A 19324-nucleotide genomic window follows, 5' to 3' on the forward strand; every position below is an offset into this window, starting at 1 on the left:
TGGCATCTCGACAGGATGCACAAAGTCACGGTTGCTATAGAATAAGAACAGAAAATCATAAGGAGCCCAAATGATATGATACGATGAAGGAAGAAGACAAAACAATTAAACGAAAACTAAAAACATAAAAGAAGACTTAAGATCCGCTATGGGGGGCAGAAAACAGTAAAACATTATATCCATGACATAAAGGGAAGCCTTGTGAGGATCTCTGAGAATGCAGGGAAAAAGACAAGATACAAATAATGAGAGAAAAAACAATTAAACACAAAGAAAGGAAAGCCAACTTAAGGATCTTCACCTTTCCTTAAATGTAATATGCATACTTCTGTGCCTTTACAAATTCTCTTACTTTCTCTGCTTATAATAAACCAGTGCGGTAGGCGGAATAATGGTGCTCAAATATTTCTACACCCTAATCCCTACAAGCTGTGAATGTTAAAGGGACTTTGTACATGGAGATTATCCCAAATTTAACAGGTGGGCCCAATCTAATCACATGTGCCTTAAAAGCAGAGCACCTCTTCTGGCTGTAGTCAGAGAGAAGAGTGACAACTAAAGGTGGATCACTGAGAGAGTCAATGTTGTTGGCTTCGAAGACAGAGAGAGGGGGCCACCAGTCGAGGAATACAGGCAGCTGACAGAAGCTATGAAGAAAATAGACTCCTCTAGAGCTTCCAGAAAGGGATGCAGCCCTGCTGGGACCTTGATTTTAGGCCAGGGAGACTCATGTTGGACTTTCTGACCTACAGAACTATAGGATAAAATAATCTGGGCCACTGAATTTGCGGTCTTTTCTTACAGCAGCAATAGAACACTAATGCAACCAGCTTCTTCTACCTGCAAAATCTTTTCTCTGTCTTTAAAATCCAGTTTCAAAATCACCTTTTCTGTGAGATCTTCCCTGGCTCTTCAGGAAATGAACACTACTTTTTTTATGTTCCCCAAATACTCCGTCATACCACTATGGGACATGTAATTGTTTGAGACAAGCCTTTTTGTCTTCTAGACTAGAAATTCTTCAAGGATATGGACTCTGTTTTCTTTTTCTTTGTATCCCCAATGTGTAGCAAAGAATAGGATTTGGTAAATATTTGATAAATAATGACATGAATAAAGACACTGTGCTCGTGATAATTGTGCTTTCCTGATAACTGTACCTTCAGATTGACATTCTATACATGGGAGTACTGTTTTACCTTTTGTTTTTTAATCCATTTGTGAGCTCTAGTAAACTGAAAGGCATTTAGTAACAAAACAAACTGGAAGGCATTTTAACGTACAGACTTCAACACTACTAACATATACAGTTTGTCTTTACATATGTAAGAAAATGACAGGGCAATGAAGAGACAACAAATTACGAGACAGAGTCTATTACTCTCTTACTGCCCTCGGCTTCTCTGATTCTCATTTGTAAAATGAGGATATTGGATGCGATGATTTCTTTCCAAACTCCCTATAATATCGGATCCAGGGAATTATGGAATATAAAAAGCTCATAAAATATAAAAAAGTGACAGGTTTCAGTAACCAACAATTTTCACTTTTTTCAAACTACCTAGCAGCATTTCTGAAATCTGAGAGTTTGAGTTGAATTGAATGATAGCATTCATGAATTCTGACATTCTCCATGGCTGGGGACTGCAAAATTCACTTTGCTTATGCACCTTAAAGCGTTGCTCTTTTACACTGAAGTGCTAAAACTAGGACAAAGTACAAAGGATATGTAAGTTACTGTCATTATTATCCTGAGGGGACATGATTAAGATACATCTACCTTAAGATACGTAGACATATACCTTTGAACCACTTTCTTCAACTTATCTTCCCAATACAAAGCAGAAGATGGGTAGTATGTTTAGGGGACAGAAAACAAAGGTAAAAGGCACATGAATGCAAGACATGAAAGGCAGAATCTAAAGCATGTTACCTAGCAGCAAAATATCTCAAACCTATAGAAGAAGTACTGATTTTAAATTTACTTGTAGGGTTTCGTAGTTTAGCAGAACGTGCCATCGCAAGATCAAAGTGGGCCTGGTCTGCATTCTCACACAAATTGATGATTCGGCACAGGCAATCGGCAGCGAACACCCGAGTGGCCCAGCGAGGTGCCACGAAGGGCTTTGATTTATCTTCTTCGCCTAGTGTGGTGAACATGGTATCATCATCCATTTCATCTTTCTTCTCAGATTCCTCATCTTTTCCACTATTTAAGGGAGTTGCAGTGCTCATATCTGTAACAAAAAACAGCATATTATGACAAATTTCCATATAGCAAAAATGATGTTATAGAACTTGCATTCATGTTAGAAGATTGCTAATAAAAAAGGACTAAATTCTCATTCCTTTGAAAACAGTAGAATTGGTAAGTTAAAAAAAAAAAACAATCAGAAACCAAGCAAAGGGTAACATAAAAGCCTTTTACATATTTCACTAGTTTTACATACTATGTTGAACTACGGAGTAACTGGGGGTTTTCATACATGAAAATTTAATTTGAATTTAGCTGTTTCCCCCAAATCAAAGAAAGCATATTACTTTGTAATGTAATTTAACCTTCAACATTTATATAGGGATTTATAGATTAAAATGTATTAGTATTTTTAAATGCAAGCTCAAATTTAAATCTATGTATCTATATATCTTTTTATGTATCTGTATCCATATATTTACATATACAAAAGTATACGAGAGGGAAAATATTCACTATTTTAAGAACATATTTTATATATTGAATACATACCACTAGAAGCTGCCAGGACATCTTTACAAAGCATTAGCCAATGCGAAAGTTTTTCTACAGCCAGTGATGACAGCATATGCCCCAAAGTATCGTGAATATCAGAACATAATTTTCTATCTGTCTCCCGGTCTAGCATTCCAAAAAGAAGCCCTTCAAGACCAGTTTCTGTTATATTAACACCTTGGTGCCGGCAATGGATATCACTTCGAGAACTAACTCCAGGTGCAAAAGGACTGACATCTGAAAAGCAAATTTTATAAATGAACTTGTACAGGATTTTGTTGTACACTAGAGGTAACAATTACATTAAATACCAACGCTTACATGTAAATTCAGGATTACAACAAAACAAGCTAGCTACACATACAATTTATGTTCTCCAGTTTACATACATATCCTTAGGTTTAGAATTTAATCTGACAATAAATCTGATCTTTAAGACTGATTATTCTGAGGTAGTTTAAACAAATCTCTAGGGAATGCTAAATAGATATATATTTCATTGTAAAAAAGAAAAAGTGTGGGAAAGAGATATATTTCTAGAGATTGAATTTAATGGCCTAAAAAATAATTACTGCTATATTTGTTGGAAGAACAAATGGAAATTCATTCAGTCTTATAGTTCAGATTTTTAAAAATCTATAAAGCCAGAACACAAATCATAAATGGATTATAAACTATACAAACACTTAAAAACTGGGAAAGTCCTTTCCAAGAAACATACAATCCAAAAGTAATACTGAATGACGAGATGGATAAAATAGGTGAAGGGGATTAGGAGGCACAAACTTCAAGCTATAAAGTAAGTCACAGGGATGAAAAGTACAAATAAGGAATACAGTCAACAATATTGTAATAATGTCGTATGATGACAGATGGCGACTACACTTATCATGGTGAGCACTTCATCATGTACAGAATTGTGGATCTCTATGTTGTATCCCTGAAACTAACATAACATTGTATGTTACCTATACTTCAACTAAAAGCAATAGTGAGGGGCGCCTGGGTGGCTCAGTCGGTTAAGCGTCCGACTTCAGCTCAGGTCACGATCTCACGGTCCGTGAGTTCGAGCCCCGAGTCGGGCTCTGGGCTGATGGCTCAGAGCCTGGAGCCTGCTTCTGATTCTGTGTCTCCCTCTCTCTCTGCCCCTCCCCCGTTCATGCTCTGTCTCTCTCTGTCTCAAAAAAAATAAACGTTAAAAAAAAAAAAAACAATATTGTTATAAGATAGTAAATGTCTTGCTTTATCTGAAAATCTTTTTGTTCTTATAAACAGCAAAACTTGTACAAAAGGTAGCCTTAAGAATGAACACCGTGGGGGAACCCAGGTGGCTCAGTCGGTTAAGCATCTGACTTTGGCTCAGGTCATGATGCCATGGTCTGTGAGTTCAAGCCCTGCATCAGGCTCTGTGCTCACAGCTCGGAGCCTGGAGCCTGCTTGGGATTGTGTCTCCCTCTCTCTCTCTGCCCCTCCCCTGCTCATATTCTGTCTCTATCTCAAGAATAAATAAACATTAAAAAAAATAATGATAATGAATACTGCGAGCTCCGAAGTCTCCAAAGTCAAGGTCCTCTGAACCTTGAAGAGAGTGAGACAGATGGATGGAAACTGAAAAGTGACTCTTTTAGTTGAGTCACTCCAAAGACAAATGAGGGGTGTCTGCAGAAAACAGCCACAATGAAAGGAATTCAGACAGTAGGAAAAGTCAAAAGAAAAGGTTCCAAGGAAAGAGAACATTAGTGAGAAATTAGACACAGAAGCTTAATTTTCACTTAGCAGCAGGTAATATGTTCCCATATCAGGAATTATACTTCTATAACATGAATTTTCATAGCTACATAGCAAACCACTGAATTAAGAGAACATTGATTAACTCATTGAGGATGAATTCCTAAAAGGGGAATTGCTAGGTCAAAGGGTAAGCTGACAAAAAATACTGACAAATCCAAAAAATGTGTATGACTTTACATTTCTTCCTATCTGCAGTGTAAGACATTTGTCTTCTATTCATACCTCTCCCAACGCTAGTTATAATCATTATTTTTAATCTGGTCAGTTTCATAAAAGAAAAATGCTATCTTATTATTGCACTGACTTATAATTTAATTATTATTTAATCCTTGGAGGTTGAAAATATTTCCTATGTTGATACTTGTTCTTTGATAAAACATGTTTCTTATGCTCTCATGATTTCTGTAGATGCAAAAGACAGTTAACATAGCAGGCCTGAGAATACTTAGTAAGGCCTGATATTCAGGTTAGCCCTCTGTTAGCATCTGAGAGAACTGGGTTTCAGGAGGGTTCCCACCATTTCCTGGTAAAAGTGGCTCACTATGCCTAACCTGTTTGTACAAATAGTATGGTTTATGCCAAACATCCGCCTGACTTTTGAACATCTGGGCTTTTGAAACATGCTAGGCAGACATACCCCGTCAATCAGGGCCCAATAAAAACCTTGGGGACTGAGTCTCTGAGAAGATTCCCTGGTAGACATTTCATGTGTGTTGTCAAAACAGATTGTTGGGGAGTCAAGCAGCTCCTGTGTGACTTCATGGGGCATGGGCGCTTGGAAACCTGAGCCTGGTTTGCTCCAGACTTCACCCCAAGTACCTTTTCCCTCTGCAAATTTTGCTTTGTATCCAGTTGCTGTAATAGACCATAGCCATAAGCATGACTATATGCTAACTCCTCCTACTGCATCATCAAACATGGGGTGGTCTTAGGACCCCCAACACACTAAGCTTTTAAGCTTTAAAAATATTAAAACAGGGGCGCCTGGGTGGCTCAGTTGGTTGAGTGTCTGGCTTCAGCCCAGGACATGATCTCACGGTCCGTGAGTTCGAGCCCTGCGTCGGACTCTATGCTGACAGCTAGGAGCCTGGAGCCTGCTTATTGTTCTGTGTCTCCCTCTCTCTTCCCCTCCCCTGCTCATGCTCTGCCTCTCTCTCTCTCTCAAAAATAAACATTAAAAAAATTAAAAATATTAAAACATAAATATACACACTTCAATAAATAAAGCAATAAATATATTTTGCAAATATTTCCCCCTCTTAGTTTGTCTTTCAACTACAATGATGGTGGCTGAATGTAAACGTTTTAAAATTTTATATCTTGGGCAGCCATCGTGGGTCAAGAGGGTCGGTACTATGGGAGGTTCAGCAGGACTGAGCGAACTGGGAGTATACTGAGGTCATCATCAGCAACATCAACAAATTGTGGACTTTCTCAACTCATTCGATACATCTTGTTGGTCAAGACTTGCAACACTAAGCAAGAAACTGACAGCCTTTGAACAGAGACTAGAGTACACTGAAGCACAGGTGACAAAAGGTGAGACCTAGCACCGTGCCATGCTGCTGCTGGGAGGCGTACATGGGAAAGGCCCCAGCAGCCTCCGCTCCTTCCTCTCTCCTTAAAGAGCAACAGGGCTTATTCTTGTTTTACTTTTTTCCAAAGCATGGCCTTTGGGCCCTGCCACATACATTGGTGTGTGATGTGGCATGTGGGAAGAAGTCCAGGGGCACTCTCAGAAACAACATTAGGCATTTTACCTTTTATTTTTATTTTTTATTTTTTTTTAACGTTTATTTATTTTTGAGACAGAGAGAGACAGAGCATGAACGGGGGAGGGTCAGAGAGAGGGAGACACAGAATCTGAAACAGGCTCCAGGCTCTGAGCTGTCAGCACAGAGCCCGACGCGGGGCTCGAACTCACGGACCGCGAGATCATGACCTGAGCTGAAGTCAGCCGCTTAACCGACTGAGCCACCCAGGCGCCCCAGGCATTTTACCTTTTAAGTAACTATTTTGTAGAACTGTTTGTCAATGTATTTGAGGCGTGCAGAGCCAAACGCCGCCGGGACTCTTTGTTAAGGTCCTCCCCACCTCCTTTTCTCTCTCTCTCTCTCTCTCAGACTTTCCTCATAGCTCCCATTGCCTCTGCATTGGTTCTATAAACAGTCTTTGTCTCCTTTCCACCTTTGGAGGGGCGGGGAGTGGAGTGGAGCGGTGCTGGCTGAGAACACTTATGCCCTGGCAAGGTGGCCACCAGAGAATGTTGTTGGTAACCCACCAGTTTCTTGTCCTTTTGGGGAGGTCAAGGCCAGGCGCCCACTTGGCTTGAAGGGACATTTTCATAATTTTCTTTCTGTCACTTGGGGTGTCTTTGCCTCTCATATTTCTCTAATAAACTCCTCAATTTTTAAAAAAGATAAAAATAAAAAAATTAAAATAAAATTTTATATCTTATTCAGGAATATTCTGTAATTACTTTTGGTTCTATGTTTTCTCTCTTAAAAGCAATAATATTTATTGTATAGCTTCTTTCACATTTCTACAATACAGTATATTTGTTAATAGAACTCCTACACTATGCCAAAATTGAAGATATTTTAGTATCTTGCTTCTTAGTACCCAAGCAACTTCTATGCATTTGAAAGCTCTTGTAAGTAAAAATTTTTCTCTCACAATAGGGAAATATCTGTCAATTAAGCTCTGAAAAAGTTCCCAAGCAACCAATTGCTAGGGACCAGAAGACCAAGTATGAAATTCAAGTTATACATAAAACCCCCCAAAAAACAGAAAGAATTGAAGAAAGCAAAGATCTACCTTTGCTACCCAAACATATACTGACATTTCTTGTTTTATTGGTCACTCTAGCTTTACCTTCTTGAGGAAAAGTTGCATCACTTTTCAAAAGGGACCAAAGCTTTCAGGTACCCCCCAAATAGATCACTGCTCTTTCCAGAAGTCTATCAGTGATACTGAGCAACATCCTTAGAGTTAGTTATCCTTCATATATAGCTAAATCATCCTCAAGGCATGGCACAAGTATCTTGATATTAAATGCTGTTTAGCTCCAAACCTTAAAAAAGGTAAAAGTGTAAAATTACCAAGAAAACCATACTGGAATTTTTTGGGGCGTGTGGGTGGCTCTGTCAGTTAAGCATCTGATTCTTGATTTTAGCTCGGTCATGATCTCAGAGTTGTGGGATCAAGCCCCATGTCGGGCTCAGTGCTGAGCGTGGAGCCTGCTTGGGATTCTCTCTCTTCTCTCTCTGCCCCTCTCCTGCTCATGCTGTCTCTCTCTCTCTCTCTCTCTCTCTCTCTCTCTCTCTCAAAAAAATCAATAAACATTTATGGGGCGCCTGGGTGGCTCAGTCAGTTGAGCGTCTGACTTTGGCTCAGGTCATGATCTCACGGCTTATGGGTTCGAGCCCTGCATCAGCCTCTGCGCTGACAGCTCGCAGCCTGGAGCCTGCTTCAGATTCTATGTCTCCCTCTCTCTCTTTCTGCCCCTCTCCCACTTGCTCTCTCTCTCTAAAAAATAAATAAAAACATTAAAAAATTATAAATAAATAAGCATTAAAAAAATCTTTCTAAAAACTACACTGGAGGTGTTTTCTAAGTGATAATGGTTTTATTTTATTTAAAAGGACAGGAAGAATGACTATCCTTGAAAGCAAAAATGTTACTTAAAGAGCAATACTCCTGTGAAATGGTTAAGTATTTAAACAAAAAGAATAATGACCGATAAAGTAACTTACTAGTACCACTGTTCTCCTTGTCGCCTGCATTTTTGGCTAGGCTCATGGCATATTCACAGACTTCCGCAGCTTCTCTTTGGGCGAGCTGCCGGAGACAAGCCACGGCTGCGCGTCGAAGCAGCAAATGGGAACTACATAAGTGAACCTGTAAACCATAACATATTAGACAATTTTTTTAAAAACACTGTGATCTCATTTACCTAATGAATATATATTAACACTTTACTTGGGAAGAGGCTCTTCATTGAACAACATCAGTTGTTAAATATATAGCCAAATAAATGGCCTTTTGGAAAAATAATAATACCAATAAAGCATATAAGGAATATTTTAGTGGCCAAAACAACTGTCCCAAGACCTGGTCACTAAAGACCATACAATATACTTACATAAAAATCCAGATGGATCTCTTGCACATCTTGTTTTACACACAGTCCTACTAAATGTTGTCATCCAAAATTTTTAACTGCAGGGGTGCCTGAGTAGCTCAGTCGGTTAAGCATCCGACTTCGGCTCAGGTCATGATCTCATGGTTCGTGGGTTCGAGCCCCGCATTGGGCTCTGTGCTGACAGCTCAGAGCCCAGAGCCTGTTTCAGATTCTGAGTCTCCCTCTCTCTATGCCCCTCCCCCACTCACGCTCTGTCTCCCTCTGTCTCAAAAATAAATAAACATAAAAAAAATTTAAAAATTGTTAAGTGCATAAAGAAAAGTCAATGAAAAGTTAGCAAGGAATGAAAGCAAAGAAGGGTTGTTTATTAAAATTAAAAAAATCAAGCCAATATTTACACCTGGAAAAAATTCCAAAATGGGTCCTTTTGGAAAAGAATTGTTTTTCATCTCAAAAGATCCTGAAAGACATTGAAAGAATCAATGCAGCACACTTTAATACATGAAGTATAAGACACAGCATAACATGATGATTAAGAGCTTGTGCTCTGATTGCTTGTGCTCTGATTGCTAGATTGGGTTTGAATCTTGGTTGTCATTTACTTCTGTGTGACCTTCGACTAGTTACTTAACCTCTCTGTGCCTTGTTTGTCCATATGCAAAATGTGGAGAGTAATTCTTTGCAGGAATATAGTGAAAATAAAATAAGTTAATGCAAGTATTTTGCTTAGAACAATGATTGACATACTTACTCAATACAGATTAGTTATTATTACTATAAAGCTGATTCACCAAGAAAATATTAAATTAGGTCCCATGAGCTACTTCTTAAGCAAGGAGATAAGAAATGTAAGTAATATATGTTAGAAAAAAATCTCATCCAGAAATAGCGAAAGGGGGAATAATTATATGGAATACACCACCCCTTCACAATGCTAGATAGTATATTTTTATACTACCAATATAGCATTTTTAATTCCAGATATATTCGCATAAAATTCATAGCCCGTGAAACTTATACCAAGTATTTAAAATATATATATATATATATACACATATATATATGTGTGTGTGTGTATATATATATATATATATATATATATATATATATACACACTGAGGAGAGAAAACCTGACAGATTTTTTTCAATAAAATGTTTTATTCACTCCATTTCCTTAAAATTAAGACATTTTGGAACTTTCAAATATCCTCTAATTAGAAAGCTTAAGCATGGTCACATGAGATGTGAAGAACAAGTCACTTAGTCTCTCAGAGTTTCTGCCTTTTCATGTGTACATTGGGGACAATACCCACCCTATCTTACATGATTGTGGTAAGAATCATATGATTAAATATATATAAACAAAACATCATAAAAATTTAATTTAGTTGCAACTAAATAGAATTGTAGCTAAGAGGGGTGCCTTGCTGGCTCAGTCTATACACCATGCAACTCTTTATCTTGGGGTCGTGAGTTCAAGCCCCATGTTGGGCACAGAGTTTATGTAAAAAAAATTTTTTTAATATTAAAAAAAAAAAGAATTGTAGCTAAGAAAATACATTCAACAAATGTTGATTGGGAGAGCTGAAGAGAAAAAAATAGAACACTTTTGTTTTCAAAGTACTTTTAATACTCCATTTTAGTGATTCTGAGGCATATATATTTTTTTTCCATTTTAACATCTCTAGTATTAGAGATGCAAATTACAATCGATGGTGTCTTACAGTCACTGTAAATCAGGTAAAATAAAGACATATTTGTTTGAATAAATATTTGCTAAAAATATGTGGCTTCCTAATGTCCCTCCCTAGCTCCTTAGAGATAATGAGAATCTATAGTGACTTCCATCATTATAGTTTCATTTAGCCTGCTCTTGAACTTTATATAAATGGAACTATGTAATGTGCTCTTATGTCCGACTTCTCAGAAATTTATCTGTGAGATTCATCCAAGTAACTACATTTCAGTTTGTTTTTATTGCTGTGTAGTGTTCTGTTGAATATTATATCACTATTTATCCACTGCTCACTGGTAGACATATAGGTCATTTCTGGGTTTTGGCTATTCTGAATAACCAATCAATGAACATTCCTGCACATGTATTTTGGCACACATCTGCATGTATTTCTTTCAGCTATTTACTTAAGACTGAAGTTGCTGGGGGCACCTGGATGGCTCAGTTGGTTAAGTGTCTACTCTTTTTTTTTTTTTTTAATGTTTATTTTTGAGAGAGAGACAGCGCAAGAGGGCGCGCACGCATGCATGAGTGGAGCAGGGGCAGAGAGAGGGACAGAGGATCTGAAGCAAGCTCTGTGTTGACAGCAGCAAGCCCAATATGGGGCTCGAACTGAAGAACCGTGAGATCATGACCTGAGCTGAAGTCAGACACTCAACTGACTGAGCCACCCAGGTGCCCCAAGCAGCCTACTCTTGATTTTAGCTCAGGTCATGATCTCACAGTTCCTGAGATTGAGACCGCACCAGGCTCTGCGTAGACAGCACGGAGTCTGCTTGGTATACTCTCTCTCCCTCTCTCTCTGCCCCTCCCCGCTCACACACTCTCTTTCTCTCAAAATAAATAAATGTAAAAAAAAAAAAAAAAGCCTATAAAAAAAAGAGTGAAGTTTCTGGGTCATAGCATATGCATATATTAAACTAGTTTAGATTATGCCTAATTGTTTTCCAAAGAAACTTTTTTGTCTTATATTTCACAAACTTCAGGAACATTGTGTTGCTTACTCCTACAGTAGACCTCCACCTTTCTATAAAAATGCCTGTTATTTTATACTTTACATCATCTTGCTATCTCTTGTTGCACCCACCGCATATACATCCTGGACAACTGGACGTCCCTGCTCTGACACTGATGACCTGGGCATTCAGTTCAAGTCTTTTTCTCACTGACATTTCCTACAACTACCCCAGATGACATCAATGCCTATGTGTGGAATACTTCTGTCAGGACGGGAGAGTGAGTAACTGTGGTCGCCTGGTAGAAAAGCAGTTGCTTGCCAAGAGGGAAATAACAATGCTTCAGAGTGGTGGTTGTTCTTTCAAAGACACATTTTGAATAGTTCTAACATCACACAAATTTTAACACTTTTATGTCACTCAAAGATTACTATGGTGAAACTCACCTCTCAATACATTTGCTGAAAAAATAAATCACATTTCATTTGTGTGAGGTATTACACATGGTATCACATAATATTGCCATTTCTGATGGCAATGATTGAGTAGGAATAAACACGAAATTTGTAAAAATCTGAACCGATTTCACTAATTTGGATGAACCCACGTGTGGACTAATTTTCAGTGTTGAAAGACCTGGTATGGAGACAGCACAGGGGCTTTTGGCAATGTGGAAACAAGACAACCCCTTGCATGGCCCCTTTTCTCATCGCTACCCTGCCAAGCCACCTCCTTCCAACCAACTACCTGAAATCTCACTACTTAGCCTCTTGGAAGAGGTTCAGGAAAGTGCTCCAACACACCTTGTAATAAAACCCTTGGTGTTCTGCCAAGGGAATCAGTTTTGAGGCTCATTGCACAGCCTGTGGCTTATTGATAACCTCCACTGAGATAAAGAAACTCATGTTATTACTTTACCAGATCCTCTTAAATGTGCTCTATTTCATAAGGTCAATGCCATAGTATAATTATATTTAAGGAGAGAAAAATGGAGAGAGGAATCAGACAACCTAAAGAATACATGTCTGTGTTTTGTCAGTAACCTACGTTTGTCAGTAACCTAAGCTGTATCACGTAACAGAGTGACCTTGCTCAAGAGATGCCATCAATGCCCTCGGAGCTTAGGCATTAAACCATGGTTTTTGGCAGGATGCTACGTATCTTGTTGCAGAATGCAATCAGACATGAACTATTAATCGACTATTTTCTTTGCGGATGTTTTTTGTACACATTTCATGTGCATCTGGTTTCTGCCCTGCAGCACTCTCAGATTCTGGGATGGTCTAGGACGGATTCACATTCCCCTGGTCTATGGTGAAACAAGAGCAAACCTTATTGCGTCCGTTAAATATACCACATCAGATCTAACAACTAATATGTTGGCCTTTCAGTCCCTTCACCTCATTCTGGGTAACCTCCTCCCTTTTTCTCAGCAATATCCTCCCATGGTTACATCTGTAGCGCCTTTCTTTCTCCTTGTATATCAGCCTCATACTGTCTTTTCCTTCCTCCTTTACTGAAATGAGAGCTCATAATCTCAGCACTATCTTGTTAGTATCCTTATTTCTTTCATCCTGCTGTCATTTAACTGAACCTACTTGGCCAAAGTCCAACCATGAACGTACCAAAGCATCTATCTGGCTGCTCAGTGCCTGAGCTCAGTTGATTACAGGTTTTGGAGAAAAATCCTACAAGGTGAACTGCTACCATTACAAATCACACACTGGAGCCAAAAGGGTCACTATTCTCCGCTGAAGCCTTAGTCCTACCACAGAAACTCCTATGTCTCCAGTTAGTTCAATCTCCCACATCCCACTCCTGTCAAATTTCTGGCCCTCTTCTTTGCTCTTTTGTTCATAAAACTTATCTTCCCTTTTACGTGAAAGTAAAAGTCATTGGATGATAACCCCCCAACTTCAAGCCACCAAATCCATAAACTCATCTGGATGTACACTCATCCTCTCCCCCTTTCTTCATGCTGTACCGGGAGAGAGATTCTCTTCCTTGTGCCCTGAGAAGTTTATCCCATTAGAAACCTTGGGTGATTAATTATCTCTCCACTCTCCGCCCCACACCTTAAACTCTCCCACCCTACTGGTTCCATCCCCTCAGCATTTAAACCCTCACATCTCACTACCATAGGAGAAAAAGTCCATCTCCCCCTTGACCTACTGTCCTCAGTCCTCTCCTACAAAGTGAACTTCTGGAAAGAAGTTTCTATTCTTATCCCACCATTAGCCCAATGTATTTGGGCTTCCACTGGTACCACTCTGCAAGATGAGCTCTTGCTAAAGCCATCATGTGACAAAAGTCAAAGGACACATTATAGCTCTCATTCTTATCTCTTAACAATATGTTATAGCAGTCCACTCCTCTAATCCACTTGGCTTCCGTGAACACTACAAACTCTATTTTTCCTTTAACCACTCAGATTGCTTCATATTTTTCCTGATTCTTTTTCTTTCCCTAAATGTTATATGCTGGGTTCCTCATGCAGCACTCTCCCTGGTGATCTTATCTACTTCTGTATTTATTGCCCATCTAAATGCTTATGCCTCCCAAATTTACCTTTCCAACCAGACTTCTCTTTTCTGAGCTCTAGCTCATGAAACTAACTAAATGTCTAAAACTGAATTCATACATCCACCTTTCCCAACCTTCTCCTATTCTGGTGTTACCAATCTCAGAAAATTACATTACTATGTGCAAGTCAGGAACTTGGATTATATCCTTCTCCTTTTTCCTTACAGCCCATTAATCAGCGAATTGCACTGATTCTTTCTCTTAAACATCACTCAAATCCATTTATTTTTCTGCATTCTCATTGCTACTAATAGGGAGCAAGTCATTACCATCTCTCTCCTAGACCACCGTATTTCTCTCTCTTTTTAAAAAAAATTTTTTTAATGTTTACTTATTTTTGAAAGGGGGACAGAGTGTGAGTGGGGAAGTGGCAGACAGAGAGGGAGACACAGAATTCAGAGCAGGCTCCAGGCTCCGAGCTATCAGCACGGAGCTTGACATGGGGCTGGAACTCATGGACCATGAGATCATGACTGGAGCTGAAGTTGGACGCTTAACCAACTGAGCCACCAGGCGCCCCACCGTAATTCTCAAAGCCAAAAAAGTCCAAAGTTTTACTACATCTAGAAAGTCTGCATGATCTCTCACCTGGCTAACTGTCCAGCTTCATCCTGTGCCTGGGCCCTATCCACCCCTTCTCTCTCAGCCTAACCACACTGACTAAACAGTTTCTTGAATGTATCACACTCCTTCCCATCTTGGGGCCTTTCACATTTTTCTCTCTCCCTAAAAATAAATGCTGTCTATACCAATACCATGCTTTCTCTCAAACTAACTCTTATTTATCACACCTTGAATATCATTTTTTCAGGGAAATCTTTTCTGAATGCCTGGATTCTGACAGGCTCCCTGTTACATGTTTTCCTATAGCCCTTTCTAGCAATTGTCATATAGGTAAATTATTATTGGCCATGTTCCCTTGTAAACTATAAATTTTATATGACAGAAACTTCATCTTGTCTCATCTATAAAATGTATTCCCAGTACTTTGCATAGTACATGACATATGGCAGTTTCTCAATAAGTATTTATTAAGTGAACAGATTAATGACTGTGATGACAGCAATTGCCCCTCAGAAGTTATCAATCAAACTTCAGGAGACAAAATTCTGAATGGGAAAAGCTAAAAATATGATACATCCTTAGCCAAGACATAAACAGCTCATCAAAATATTTCTTAAAAGGTGAAAAAGGAAACCAGTAAATAAAACGAACAGTCATAAAATGACTACTGAAGCTGAATCTCTAAGATTCACAATCTAGGAAACTTCCATTTTTTGTTTTGGGTCTAGTTTAATCTTTTGGGAAACAAATCTGGGGCTCTCTAAATAAATCCATGAATGAGGGGTGCCTGGGTGGCTCATTCAGTTGAGCATCTGACTCTTGGTTTCGGCTCAGGTCATGATCTCACGGTTTGGGATTTCGAGCTCCACGTTTGGCTTGGTGCTGACAGCCTGCTTGGGATTCTCTCTGTCTCTCTCTGTCTCTCTCTCTCTCTCTGCCAACCGCACCCCCTCCCCCCACCAGCCGCTTGTGCTGTCTCTGTCCCTCTCAAAATAAATAAACTTTGAAAATATTAAATAAGTAAATATATAAACGAAGCAGCTTTATACTTACACACAGGCTAGGAACAAGACTAGATAGGTTGACATGTCGTGGTGCAAACATGTGAAGCTGCTGAAGGCAAGAAATGGCAGCAGCCTGAACAAGGGAATCTGAATGGTCCTGGGTTATGGCACAACCCACCAAACAAGAAGAACGAATGGTGGAAATTGTTGCTCCGTTCCCTAATCGAAAAATACAAGAAAATGCAAAACACAATTATTAGTATTACCAAAAATATTCCTAGAAAACAATTGTCTTCTAAATAACCTCTCTTTCTGATTACTGTACAGACAGTTTTGAAGACAAAAAGTCTACGAAGTCCATAGAAATGATTTCAAAACATGATTGTCTATCGATGACAACAATATATCCCTCCAGGTTTAGCTAGGTTTACATATACTCCCTAGGAAACTATGTTGTCTTTTAAATCCATCATTGTTTTATTTGAAAGAGACAGAAAATTCCTCATTCTGTTTCTCTGTTCAACCAATATTATCACGACAATATTTAATAACTTTAAATTATATTTTCCTAAGAAGATTAATGGAAATTTTTACAGAGATAGGAAAAATAATTGTAGTATTATATACTATCTGTATAAAAATGGCTTAATTGCCAGGGCGCCTGGGTGGCTCAGCTGGTTGAGCTCAGGTCATGATCTCACAGTTCATGGTTCAAGCCCCACATCGGGCTCTGTGCTGACAGCTCAGAACCTGGAGCCTGTTTCGGATTCTGTGTCTCCCTCTCTCTCTACCCCTCCCCCACTCATGCTCTGTCTCTTTTTTTTTTTAACGTTTTATTTATTTTGAGACAGAGAGAGACAGAGCATGAACGGGGGAGGGGCAGAGAGAGAGGGAGACACAGAATCGGAAGCAGGCTCCAGGCTCTGAGCCATCAGCCCAGGGCCCGACATGGGGCTTGAACTCACAGACCGCGAGATCATGACCTGAGCCGAAGTTGGACGCCCAACCGACTGAGCCACCCAGGCGCCCCATCTCTGTCTCTGTCTCTTAAAAAAAAAATGAATAAACCTTAAAAAAAATGGCTTAATTGCCTAATATAAGTGATTTCAAACTTTTGCCAATGTAAAATAAAAAATAATTTTATAGACATAAGGAAATCATAGGGTCACTTCTAATTTGAAATACACATTGCCTCCTTATCACTGCATTAGAAAGCACTTGGTAAACACCTATGTTTAATCAAAGTTGTATATTTATCCTGTGTATATCCTTATGATAACACTGAAAGAAAGAATTATCAACTTTCTCAAAGAGGACACTGAGTCCAAGAAAAAAGACATGTCTAAATCACATATTTTCCACTTTCTAGCATTCTTCATTAAGATCTTTTTATTTCGGCTTCTTTTTTTTATTTTTTTTATTTAAAAAAAAAATTTTTTTTTTTTTTAACGTTTATTTATTTTTGAGACAGAGAGAGACAAAGCATGAACGAGGGAGGGTCAGAGAGAGGGAGACACAGTATCTGAAACAGGCTCCAGGCTCTGAGCCATCAGCACAGAGCCCGACGTGGGGCTCAAACTCACGGACCGCGAGATCATGACCTGAGCCGAAGTCGGCCGCTTAACCAACTGAGCCACCCAGGCGCCCCACGGCTTCTTTTTTTAAAATATCTGTCTGGATGGAGGCAACACAGACAGCAGAGTGGTTAAGAATGCATGCAAAGGAAACTGATCTGGGCTTCACCTCTGGCTCCAACCACTTGCTGGCTATACAAAACTTGGAAAAGTTCTTAACCTCTCCCAGCCTTAGAGTTCCCTCTATAAAATGGAGTGATATACCTATCTCAGGATGTTGTCAAAGTTAAATGAGATAATGTGTATAAACATCTTGACCCACTTAAAGCATTTACTGAATGATGGGAAAAAAGTGAAAATTTTGAAAATGGCTGGTACATTCAGGATAAATTCACAGTAATTTTCTGCCTTGTATGTTTCATTCAACCTTTAGTAAAGTTATGTCGGTGGAATTGTGTGGTTGGAATGCGGGCCTTAGGATCATACCTATCTTCTCTGAGTTTGCTTCCTCACAGAGAAATTACATAATATTACCCCCTTTATTGCAGTGGGTTTTCAAACTTTGATCCTGAGCTTTAGAGTTCAAAGAAAACAGTGAAGCAAAAGTCCATGAAGACAAGTGGATGGCACTCCGGGACACAGGGACTCCACTTTCATCTTGTCTTCATGGGGATCCAGGTAAAATATAATTTGGAAAGGCTGTCTCTGCTCAAAACTTCAAATAACAGTCAGTTATAGGTATGGTGTATGCATTAGATTAAATACCATATGTAAAAAGAAGAGTCATAGGTCTTTGGTAAATAACAAGCATTCAGTACATAGTAATTATTATTATTATTATTATAAGTTTTCATTTAGCAACATGATAGTGACATGCAGGAAACTGAAAGACAGCAAAATGTAGTTCCTTTCATTTAAGATGAATTCACTCACCTTGTAGCTCAGGGCCAACCGTAGTTATTATGGCACCCAAACATCTACCCAAACATTGATGAACTTCTGTATGTGAAGGTGGAACAGTCAACAGCAAGGTAAGAACTAGAGATAATGTTGGCTCCACATATCCACGATACATTGGGCCACTAGAATCCACTATAAGAGCAAGTGAATGAAGAGACCATGTCTGGAATGAAATATAATTTCATTTAGTTGTAAGGAATAATTAGAGTATACTGAGCTGATTTTTTTAACTTAAATTTTAGTAACTACTAACATCTTACTTTTTTAAAAGTTTATTTATTTGTTTTGAGAGCGTGCACATGCAAATGGGGTAGGGGCAGAGAGAGAGAGAGAGAGAGAGAGAGAGAGAGAGTCTCAAGCAGGATCCGTGCAGTGCAGAGGCCGACACAGGGCTCGATCCTGTGAACCGTAAGATTATGACCTGAGCTAAAATCAAAAGTTGGGACATTTAACTGACTGAACTACGCAGATGCTCCTTGAGTTAGGATTCTTAAAACAGAAGACAAATTAGGGAAAACTTAAGAATATCTACTGTAGTCTTCTTGTGCAGACATACAGTAGTGCTGAGGGAATGCAATTGATACAAATTATAGTAAAATGTCCTCTCATATAAAAAGAATCATGTAGGGGTGCCTGGATGGCTCAGCTGGTTAAGCCTCCACCTCTTGATTTCAGCTCAGGTCATGATCTCGCAGTTCATCTCGCAGTCTACTGTGAAAACAGAATTTTTTTTAAAAAAAAGTGTAGCGCCTAACAAGTAATAAGCTTACTTAACTTTTGTTTCTAACCTTTTTGGGAATTTTGGGCTTTACACAGCTGGAAACTTTTACCAAGAAGTCAAAGGCAAACTAAACCTGTAGACTGGAAGCCTCTGCTGGATTTACTGCTTCTTGTCTAACTGTGAAGGAACTAATTTATCAACAAACTAATGGTATGTAGTAATGGCAACTGAATTGTTTCTTCTCCCAACTTACAGTCCCAGTATGAAGCTGGCAAGCTGAATGCTACTATAGTCATATACTCTTAATATTTTTAGGTGCATCAGTGCATGGTGGTAAATCCTTAGTGTAGTATGTTTTCAGACATGTGAAGCTCTTGCCTTTCGTTGTGGTTGTATTTATTTGTATATAAAATGTTCGAGCATAAACAAACAAAAATTCCAGGAGAACACTTGAAAATTCAACCAAAGAACCCAGACTTGGACTGGTGTCTGAGTGGGAAGAGAGACAGGATAGCCATTAAAACAAACTTGATCAACTCAGCA

At 38.9% G+C, this 19324-nt stretch overlaps 1 protein-coding gene and 1 long non-coding RNA gene across 4 annotated transcripts in view; one reads left to right on the plus strand and one right to left on the minus strand.

The window, feature by feature from the left end:
- Window positions 1-19324, plus strand: part of LOC144615960 (uncharacterized) — a 426549-nt gene that overhangs the window by 279543 nt on the left and 127682 nt on the right. The window lies entirely within an intron of this gene.
- HEATR5B (HEAT repeat containing 5B) overlaps window positions 1-19324 on the minus strand; it is a 97988-nt gene that overhangs the window by 38813 nt on the left and 39851 nt on the right. For all 3 annotated transcript variants that reach the window (XM_060652495.3, XM_060652512.3, XM_060652503.2), the window contains exons 20-24: window positions 18034-18223; window positions 15576-15745; window positions 8296-8440; window positions 2747-2986; window positions 1986-2237 (exon numbers count right to left, since the gene is read on the minus strand). In XM_060652495.3, the coding sequence (XP_060508478.1) occupies window positions 1986-2237; window positions 2747-2986; window positions 8296-8440; window positions 15576-15745; window positions 18034-18223 (997 nt within the window). The remainder of the gene's footprint in view (window positions 1-1985; window positions 2238-2746; window positions 2987-8295; window positions 8441-15575; window positions 15746-18033; window positions 18224-19324) is intronic.

Source organism: Panthera onca, chromosome A3 (genome assembly GCF_046562875.1).
Source record: "Panthera onca isolate mPanOnc1 chromosome A3, mPanOnc1 haplotype 2, whole genome shotgun sequence".
In the NCBI taxonomy this organism is placed as follows: domain Eukaryota; kingdom Metazoa; phylum Chordata; class Mammalia; order Carnivora; family Felidae; genus Panthera; species Panthera onca.